At 42.7% G+C, this 10,896-nt stretch overlaps 1 protein-coding gene across 1 annotated transcript; it reads right to left on the bottom strand.

The window, feature by feature from the left end:
• Positions 1–7,479: 7,479 nt before the first annotated feature.
• Positions 7,480–9,410, bottom strand: LOC311247826 (putative nuclease HARBI1; the record flags this gene model as incomplete). The annotated part of the gene is made up of 4 exons (XM_084338821.1): positions 7,480–7,599; positions 7,729–7,919; positions 8,039–8,132; positions 8,922–9,410. The coding sequence occupies 4 exons, from the start codon at positions 9,408–9,410 to the stop codon at positions 7,480–7,482; spliced, it is 894 nt and encodes a 297-aa protein (XP_084194947.1).
• Between the last annotated feature and the right edge of the window lie 1,486 nt (positions 9,411–10,896).

Here is a 10,896-nt window from a genome sequence, read left to right as displayed (position 1 = left end):
CTATTCAGTATACCTTCACACTCTATTATCTTATGCAACTCATATTCACTCCACAAACTGAAATATACATACATTGGTGAATGAACCGCCTGTTTCTTGAAGTTAGACTCTCTAAATTGTAACCCCCCTCTCTATAACAGAATTTTTGGATGTTACCCGGCCGGGAGTGAATTGTTTCGTGCTTTAAACATGATTTGTGCAGCAGTCTTAAATTCAGCCAGGTCCCAGAGTTTCATAATAATAATAATAATAATGCATTCTATTTATAAGGCGCCTTTCAAGGCACTCAAGGTCGCCGTACAACAATTTAAAAACAGTTAAATTCATAATCACAGTACATTAAAATAAAAAATAAAAATATATAAAATCAGACAAGAAAAATAAAATCAGACATACGCCTGCCTAAAAAGGTGGGTTTTGACTTTTGAGGTGGGTTTTAAAAGAAATGATGGAGTCAATGTTCCTGATGTCGGGGGGGAGGGAGTTCCAGAGGCGGGGGGCAGAGCAGCTGAAGGCTCTTGACCCCATGGTGGACAGACGGGCTGGGGGGACGGTCAGGTTGATGGAGGAGGCAGACCTGAGGGACCAGGTGGGAATGTTGATATGAAGGAGGTCGGACAGGTATGGAGGGGCGAGGTTGTGTATGGCCTTGTACAGTGGCGGCCGGTGGGTATTCGCCACTAGGGGCGCTATACCAAACATTTTGCAAAATGCAAACAGTACAGTACTGTACCACGCAACACTCATGGCAAGACGTGAGCGATTCGACTCACGCTCACGGCAATGAATCGGCTCTTATGAACGAGTCGCTCAGCTGTTACTACAACAACACACAACCAGTCAAATAAAGTATAGTCTAGACTCTAATTCACAACTTGAAACACAATATATAAATAGAAAAGTTAGAAACAAAACTCGCCCGTCTACAAACACAGGCAGATCTCTCCCTCTCTCCTTCTCTCTCTCACACACAGCGCGACGTGGAATCGATCCGTTACACAATCAGACCTATTATATACCAAGAATAACTTCAGTATGAGTACAGGGCTGTACACATATTTTGCATATTGTTAAACGAGCCAAGGCTAGCTATTAAACTATCGATATGAATAGAAAATCTGGGACCCTGATGTAAACAAGACAAACGTCTTTCTCTGGTCTGCATCCCCTTAACAATTGTGTGTATTGAGCCGTACTGTATTGTACCCATTCTGCAATCTGTTAATGTTGTTGGTAGTCATAGTCTTGTGTTATAAAATAAATAAACAATCAGCAATGTCTCGCTTCATGAATGGCCAGCACAGCAGTAGCCTAACAGTACTGGTCTGCTCCTAAAAAAACCGATTTACAAACGTTAACGTTAAGCAGAGAGAGAGAGAGAGAGAGAGAGAGAGAGAGAGAGAGAGAGAGAGAGAGAGAGAGAGAGAGAGAGAGAGAGACTCACTGTTTAGTTGAAACGTCGAGGGCCAAGTTAGCAGTTAGCCAAGTGTTAGCTCAGCTGAGCTCGTTGCCACAACACTCAACAAGTACATTCCTTTGTCCATTTCCGCTCGAACAGACTGCAAACTACCTGGCGTTCTATCGCCATGCTCTAAGACAAACTCTAACCTTAACCAACTTTGAAAGAGTGCCTAAGCTTAACAGTCTAAAGAACTTGCAGTCACGGCACGGCACGCTCTAAGACAAACAGCTGCATGCATCTCACAACAACACAACTATCTCAACCAAGCTAGAAGCTAGAATTGGAACATTAGAACATTAGAAATTGGATTCGGCCAATCAGAGATCGTCTCTGTGAAATTCTGCCATGGAAAAAAATACTGGCGTCGGCCAATCAGAGAGCGTCTCCGCGAAATGCGGCTATGGAAAATTCTTCACGGAAGTTCACGCTGCTGGCTAGACCGCTTCAAATCGCACTCGGATTCCAACATAATAGTCATATTTCAACGCACAACGCCGTATGCACTGATTGGCTGTGACGGAGACAGCGATCAAACTGTGACGCGCACGCAGAGCGCTATCGCGCATTGCCCCCGAGAAATACGAAAAAATTAAAAAAATAAAAAAAACGTGATGTCACTTCCTGCTCTGGAACACGATGTTTTTTTAATTTAGATAATAACGTTATATTGTGCATTGGAAATACAAACATACTTAAAATGAGTAAATATTATTAATTTTAAACATGTTTATATTATTTATATGGCTATAAAACACAAAAACGAAAAAGTTTTATTCTCTTCTTCTCTGATTTAACAGCAGCTGGCCAGCAGGTGGGTCGGCGCCCTAGCGCCCCTAGTGGTAGAGCCGCCACTGGCCTTGTATGTATGGAGGAGGATCTTGTAGACTATGCAGAGTTTAATGGGAAGCCAGTGTAGTTGGCGTAGGACGGGGGTGATGTGACTGATGACAGGGGTTCTGGTGATTATACGGGCAGCAGCGTTCTGGACCAGTTGGAGCATGTGATTTAAAAAATAGTGTGTTTGTGTGTTCCAGATATCACCTTATTGATAGTCAAATCAAAATCAAATGTATTTGTAAGGCCCGACAACACACGTTAATGTCCCCATGGGCCAGGTAACGGTATACTTTTGCTATGCTATACACTACAGTCTATGTGATGTGGGTATGATGGTAATTAAGGAATGGTGAATATTATGTTTAATGTAAATATGTGTATACTGCATATGAACAGCAGTATTATAGGCCTACAGCAGTATTGTACAGCAGTATTGTACAGCCAGCAATATTATACATTATTATACATGACTATTCTATGCAAGTAGGCTATATCTAAGCTATTTTAAAATATTATACATGAACTATGTGCAATTATGCATAAGACTACATAAGACACTATATGTGGGTATGTCAGGTGGTGTTGTGGTCAAAGTTATGTCTGTGGAATCATATTGAATACTAAATGTTAATATTGAATCAGACCATATTGAATACTGAATGTTAATATCAGACAATATTGAATACTGAATGTTAATATTGAATCAGACCATATTGAATACTGAATGTTAATATCAGACCATATTGAATACTGAATGTTAATATTGAATCAGACTATATTGAATACTGAATGTTAATATCAGACCATATTGAATACTGAATGTTAATATCAGACCATATTGAATACTGAATGTTAATATTGAATCAGACCATATTGAATACTGAATGTTAATATTGAATCAGACCATAATTGAATACTGAATGTTAATATCAGACCATATTGAATACTGAATGTTAATATCAGACCATATTGAATACTGAATGTTAATATTGAATCAGACCATATTGAATACTGAATGTTAATATCAGACCATATTGAATACTGAATGTTAATATCAGACCATATTGAATACTGAATGTTAATATCAGACCATATTGAATACTGAATGGGTCTCATTCCCGAAAATTTTTCAAAGAGTTATTTTGGAAGACTTATCTTGGAACCACTGAGACAGAATCAATAACAAGTTCACTCTGAGTCCTGAACGTGCTGGGAATATGTATTAAGTGGCTGAAACGGTCGTACCTGTGACAAGATCTGGTACCTGCTTGGCGAATGGCATTCTGTCTTAAACTGAAATGCGCGTTCCCGTCTAGGTCATTTTTCATACAAACCACGCCCCCGACACTCCTTATAAGGCAGTCAATATGGGTAGTGTGCAAATTCTCGCTGAAATGTCAAAGCGAGGCTCTCACACGGGAGGTAGCGCACCTGCTGCGAAGCAACGGCGAAAGAATTTCACAAATGCTGAAATAGAGGTGGGGAACCCTGATGTAAACAAGACAAACGTATATTTCTCTGGTCTGCATCCCTTAACAATTGTGTGTATTGAGCCGTACTGTATTGTAAATTCTGCAATCTGTTAATAAAGTTTCCATTCATTAATTCAGGTACTGTTATCGGGAGTGGAGACATATAAGGGGGTGCTTTTCAGTAGCGTCAGCTCCGGTTACAGGGGCACCCACAAACGGGAGGCATGGGCCCAAATCACCGGAGAGGTGAACGCTGTGTCCGGTGAGGGGCGCATAGCCACCGAGGTTAAGAAGAAATGGGTCGACATAAAGTCGTTCTCCAAGCACCGGATCGCAAAGCACAAGAGAGACATGCTGGCAACTGGAGGAGGACCAGCAGGCCCGGCTGTCCGAACTGGACCTGCGTGTCCAGCCATAATACGCAGCGCGACGATCGTGGGTGTGTAGACGGTGCCGACAGGAATGAGACGACATGCGGGGCTGGGCACCGTCTCCTCTTCTCGGCAGCCAGCATGTCTTCCGTCCCGAAGACTCCGATACCGACACGGACGGTAGGCGTCCCTCCCACAACAGGTGCATCCCATTAAATTAGAACAGGGATATATTGGGCGGTCAGGTGGCGTAGCGGAGATTGCGGTTCGTCACCAACACCGGAGACGCTGAATTCGCCTGTTCGAATCCATCTCACAGCTCCGGCGTTGTCACCAGCTTGGCTGGCCGTTCACACTAACACAATTGGCTGTATTAGAGGGTGGGAAAGCTGGCGGGGTGGGTCCGGGTCGTTGTAAACAGCGACTCCTACAGTTCGGTCGGGGCGCCTGCTCAGCGCGGATAGGATCTAAGGGGGTAGTGTGATCCTTCCACACGTTACACCCTCTCAGTGAGAGTCCGCGCTGCCAGGTGAAAAGAAGCGGTTGATTGGCTGAACGTGTGTCGGAGGAAGCACGTGATAGCCTCCACTCTCCCAGACCGACTGTGGGGGTAAGTGCGCAGCGACCAGGAAGGGGATTGGGAATTGGCATAACGACTAACATTGGGATGGGAGAAAATCGGAGGAAAAAGGAGGGGGAAAAAGCAGGGAATATATTGATTGCCTCCATGCACAGTAAATCTTGCAGTGTCAAATGAAGCGAGTGTTAACACTTTACTCTATTTAGAGTTAATTTAACATTAATTGTAGTTGGGAACAAATACGCAAGATGTACTGTGTGCCGCGCCGCATGGATTCATGCAAATCAAGTATTGAGATGCACCTGTAATATCTAATTGAAACATGTGCAATCAGTGCGTCAAGCATTGCATGATCGCAACCCCCACGTCATCACAATTAATCACCCCCATTCATTCCCAGATGCAACTGACTCCGAGGCGGACCTGCACCCCCCCGGAGCTGTCCCCCCCGTCCACCAGTGCTGCCCCGTCCACCAGTGCCCCCCCCCCCCCCCCCCCCCCCCCCCCCCCCCCCCCCCAGGGTGCCAGGGTGCACCCAGCCATGCAGCTCACATGGGCGAGTCGATGCTGGTGGAGCAGGAGCGGCAAAATAGCGTCCTGGAGCGGCTCGCTGCCGGCCAGGAGTGGGCCGCTGCCAGCCAGGACCGGACCGCTGCCAACCTGGAGAGGGCCGCTTCCAGCCTGGAGCGCCTTGCCATCATCGGCGAGTGGGTCGCTACCCAGTGGCGGCTCTACCACTAGGGGCGCTAGGGCGCCGACCCACCTGCTGGCCAGCTGCTGTTAAATCAGAGAAGAAGAGAATAAAACTTTTCGTTTTTGTGTTTTATAGCCATATAAATAATATAAACATGTTTAAAATTAATAATATTTACTCATTTTAAGTATGTTTGTATTTCCCAATGCACAATATACGTTATTATCTAAATTAAAAAAACATCGTTTTCCAGAGCAGGAAGTGACATCACGTTTTTTTTATTTTTTTTTATTTTTCGTATTTCTCGGGGGCAATACGCGATAGCGCTCTGCGTGCGCGTCACAGTTTGATCGCTGTCTCCGTCACAGCCAATCAGTGCATACGGCGTTGTGCGTTGAAATATGACTATTATGTTGGAATCCGAGCGCGATTTGAAGCGGTCTAGCCAGCAGCGTGAACTTCCGTGAAGAATTTTCCATAGCCGCATTTCGCGGAGACGCTCTCTGATTGGCCGACGCCAGTATTTTTTTCCATGGCAGAATTTCACAGAGACGATCTCTGATTGGCCGAATCCAATTTCTAATGTTCTAATGTTCCAATTCTAGCTTCTAGCTTGGTTGAGATAGTTGTGTTGTTGTGAGATGCATGCAGCTGTTTGTCTTAGAGCGTGCCGTGCCGTGACTGCAAGTTCTTTAGACTGTTAAGCTTAGGCACTCTTTCAAAGTTGGTTAAGGTTAGAGTTTGTCTTAGAGCATGGCGATAGAACGCCAGGTAGTTTGCAGTCTGTTGGACAAAGGAATGTACTTGTTGAGTGTTGTGGCAACGAGCTCAGCTGAGCTAACTGCTAACTTGGCCCTGGACGTTTCTTTCAGTCAGTCAGTCAGTCAGTCAGTCAGTCAGTCAGTCAGTCAGTCAGTCAGTCAGTCAGTCAGTCAGTCAGTCAGTCAGTCAGTCAGTCAGTCAGTCAGTCAGTCAGTCAGTCAGTCAGTCAGTCAGTCAGTCAGTCAGTCAGTCAGTCACTCTCTCTCTCTCTCTCTCTCTCTCTCTCTCTCTCTCTCTCTCTCTCTCTCTCTCTCTCTCTCTCTCTCTCTCTCTCTCTCTCTCTCTCTCTCTCTCTCTCTCTCTCTCTCTCTCTCTCTCTCTCTCTCTCTCTCTCTCTCTCTCTCTCTGCTTAACGTTAACGTTTGTAAATAGTTTTTTTAGGAGAGACATTGCTGATTGTTTATTTATTTTATAACACAAGACTATGACTACCAACAACATTAACAGATTGCAGAATGGGTACAATACAGTACGGCTCAATACACACAATTGTTAAGGGGATGCAGACCAGAGAAAGACGTTGTCTTGTTTACATCAGGGTCCCAGATATGCAAAATATGTGTACAGCCCTGTACTCATACTGAAGTTATTCTTGGTATATAATAGGTCTGATTGTGTAACGAATCGATTCCACGTCGCGCTGTGTGTGAGAGAGAGAAGGAGAGAGGGAGAGATCTGCCTGTGTTTGTAGACGGGCGAGTTTTGTTTCTAACTTTTCTATTTATATATTGTGTTTCAAGTTGTGAATTAGAGTCTAGACTATACTTTATTTGACTGGTTGTGTGTTGTTCTAGTAACAGCTGAGCGACTCGTTCATAAGAGCCGATTCATTGCCGTGAGCGTGAGTCGAATCGCTCACGTCTTGCCATGAGTGTTGCGTGGTACAGTACTGTACTGTTTGCATTTTGCAAAATGTTTGGTATAGTGCCCCTAGTGGCGAATACCCACCGGCCGCCACTGTCGCTACCACCATGGAGCGGGTTGCGGCAGCAACAGACCACCAATTGCCCTCCGAATAAACATCCCTGACACCCTTTGAGTATTGCTGAAGTGATGTGTTTAGTTATTGGTATACATTGTAAACTGCATCGAATAATGACAGAAGCAAGCAAGTCGAATTCAGGTCCAGATTTAATTCACCTATAAATATAGGAATTAATTGCACGCATGTGAATAATCTATCCACATGCGTGCAATTGATTGCTGTCGGACTAAGACAGCACGCCTATTATCCGGGCCCATTAATGGGGCAGGATGCATGTCCTGGTCATGTGCTGGTTGAGGTGCTGGAGGGGTAGCGGGACACCACGCTTCTCCGCGATGTTGTGCAGGACGCAGCAGGCCATGATAATTGTACACACCTGGAAAGAATAAATAAGCCACAATAAATGACATGCAACATATGATTGTATTGGGCTGAGGTGGGCACCCATACTGGTTTAAACACGGCACGGCCAAAACAATTGATCAGCTGTTGCCTTCATACACACCTTATCCGGCTTGTACAGCAGCTTGCCACCTGCTGCGTCCAAACACATCCAGCGTCTCTTTATTGACCCAATTGTGCGCGCCACGGTGGACCGGGTGCGCGCATGGCGCTCGATATACGCCACCTCCTGCGCGCCGTGAGGGTTGGCGACTGGGGTCATCAGCCAGGGGGCCAGTGCATATCCACGGTCTCCTAATAAAACAAGTCATTAGAGGAATAGAAGCCTATACTGTTGCAAGAACAATTCTATACGCACAGATGCTTACCAATTAGCCATGCGTCTCCTGCGTCTCCTTGTTCGAGGAGCATACCCACTTCGCTGTTCTGGAGGATGTACGAGTCGTGCGCACCTCCTGGGAAACGGGCGACGACGTTCAACAGCTGGTTGTTGGCGTCGCAGATGACCTAATAATAAATAATAATTATTAGTGCTGTCAGGCGATTAAAAAATTTATCTAATTAATTACAGGATTTGTAATTAATTAATCTAATTAATCGCATTTTAATCGCATAACCATTTTATGCCTGATATTCTATATTCTATAATCATATTTCAAATTGCATGTGTCCGGATGGCAGAATTGAGTACTGTATCTACAAAACCTTCTGTTTAATCATCTTCCATCTATTAATTTGCTTAGATTTTTCAGGTCTGGTCAATTTGAGCATAGTGTTATTCACAGTCAAAGATAAAAAAAAATTATTGATATTCTCATTTGGTTCATTACAATTTACTCAAGCCTAGTAACAGACACAGTATTTCTGACACTGGGAATACATTCCCTGAGATCCATAGATGTCCCTAGAATCAGATACCAAGAACATGCAAATGGACCATATAAAAAAAGTCTGTAATGTGTATTCTACGTTCTTATGGAATGAATGAGATAAAAAAAAAATTATTAAAAAAAAAAAAAAAAAAAAAACTTTTTTTTGTAATTAATTTTGAGTTAATTTTCATAACGCGATACTTTGCTGTGTAATTAATTAATCTAATTAACGCGATAAACTGACAGCCCTAATAATTATAAATTCTATTTGAAGAGAGAAGCTATATAAAAGAAAGGGTAGATATAAATATGTAGTAACACAGGAAAAAAGAAAAAACAAGTAAGATAAGAAAAGGAAGCAAGGTGCTGTCCAATTGGATGAAGTGGTAAGAGAGTTAACAAAAAACAAAAACTAGAAACATACCTGTACATTGATAGAATGGTACTGCTTCCGATTAAGGTATGGGAACGGGTCTGGGGAGGGTGCCAGGATGCGCATGTGGGTGCAGTCAATAGCGCCGATGATGTTTGGCAGCCCAGCGATGGCATGGAATGCCGTCTTCACTGGGATCTGCTCTTGGGCGGAAAAGGGGAATCTGATATACTGTGTGGTCAACTCCACGATGCCAGCCAAGACCCGTGGGATGCAGCGGCTGATGGAGGTCTGGGATATGCCCACCCTGTCTCCTAGCTCCCTCTGGAATATTCCAGTTGCTAGGAAGCCCAGGGTGGACAGTACCTGGACGTGCGGTGGCACAGGGTTGGAGCGTCTGGTCTGGCTCCTCAGTGGTGGCTCCAGCGTCTCGGACAGCTCCATTAGCACAGGTCTTGGCAGCCTGAAGCGTCCCAGCAGGTACGCGTCACTCTCGGCGAAGAGATCAGCGTGGTCCCTGTACTGGCGCTCCCTCCTCATTGCGCGTTCATATCGAGTGTGATTATTCTGGACGTTACCCATAATTGTGTGTGTAGGGTGCAGAGTTGACCATTTAAGCATAGCGCGATTAATCACTGTTAATTGGATGCCAGGGTTCAATGTACATGATTGCTGTTCAAGTGCACCTGCAAGGTCAGGTTTATTTGTCACACGCAACATCGTACCGGTAAGATCAGCAGTGGAATGTTTATCCACTGGCTCTTATAATGTATACAATAAGCAAATGTCCCAAACTATAAATAAGAACAACAATAAAATTATAACAGAATTATGTAGCTGATGTATTTATTTATTCCGAGTCATTTGCAGTGTGTGTAGTGCTATTATTTATTTTTCCGACATCAAATAACGTAATTTCTTATCGTACAAATATTGTCATATTTATTTTAATTATGATTAAGTAATTAATTCCAAGGAGGCCTGTAGCGTTGACATGAAGAAATCACTATGAGAACACAGTCTGTCAAGTTAATACAATTTTCAATTAGTCAATCAATCATAAATCTGCTCTCAGCCACGCTCAAATCTGATCTCAGGAACATTTAGGGACTCGCGCTCCCAGCCTTAATATGTCTTAAATGGGCTGAAATCTGGCTAAGACTAAATATTTGGTCATAAATTCGTTCGGGAATGAGACCCAATGTTAATATTGAATCAGACCATATTGAACACTGATGTTAATATCAGACCATATTGAATACTGAATGTTAATATTGAATCAGACCATATTGAACACTGATGTTAATATCAGACCATATTGAATACTGAATGTTAATATTGAATCAGACCATATTGAATAATGAATGTTAATATTGAATCAGACCATATTGAATACTGAATGTTAATATCAGACCAGATTGAATACTGAATGTTAATATTGAATCAGACCATATTGAATACTGAATGTTAATATCAGACCAGATTGAATACTGAATGTTAATTCAGGTTGACAGTTGACATAATTTGACAGTTGACAGGGGGCTGGGAAGTTGATTTAATAAAAGAAAAAATACTAATTTAATCAGATTAATCACTTTATTCAAATTGAGGATTTAGTTTGAGGATATAAAAAATAAAAAAATATATAAAAAAATGAATCATTTAAAATATTTTAATGTTTTAATTAAAAACGAAGGTTTGAACGTCTGTTCGAAGAACCCTGACGAAGTTTGAATCACTTTATTCAAATTAAGGATTTAGTTTGAGGATATAAAAAAGAAGGAAAAAAAATTATTTATAACATTTATTTTTTAAATTTTACCTTTTTAATTAAAAACGAAGGTTCAAACGTCCGTTCAAAGAACCCTGACGAATTTTGAATCCCAAAAACAGGCTTCGGGGACAGCCTTACCAAACATTATTATTTATATGATTCAATGGAACTCAAACATGTTCCGTTGTGATGTCACAGTATGATGTATTCTAGAACATTTGTGATGTCACAGTATGATGTCATAATCAAACA

The sequence above is a fragment of the Notolepis coatsorum genome, assembly GCF_963971535.1.
Source record: "Notolepis coatsorum genome assembly, contig: SCAFFOLD_1743, whole genome shotgun sequence".
NCBI classification, from domain to species: Eukaryota; Metazoa; Chordata; class Actinopteri; order Aulopiformes; family Paralepididae; genus Notolepis; species Notolepis coatsorum.
This window is presented reverse-complemented; position numbering and strand designations above follow the sequence as displayed.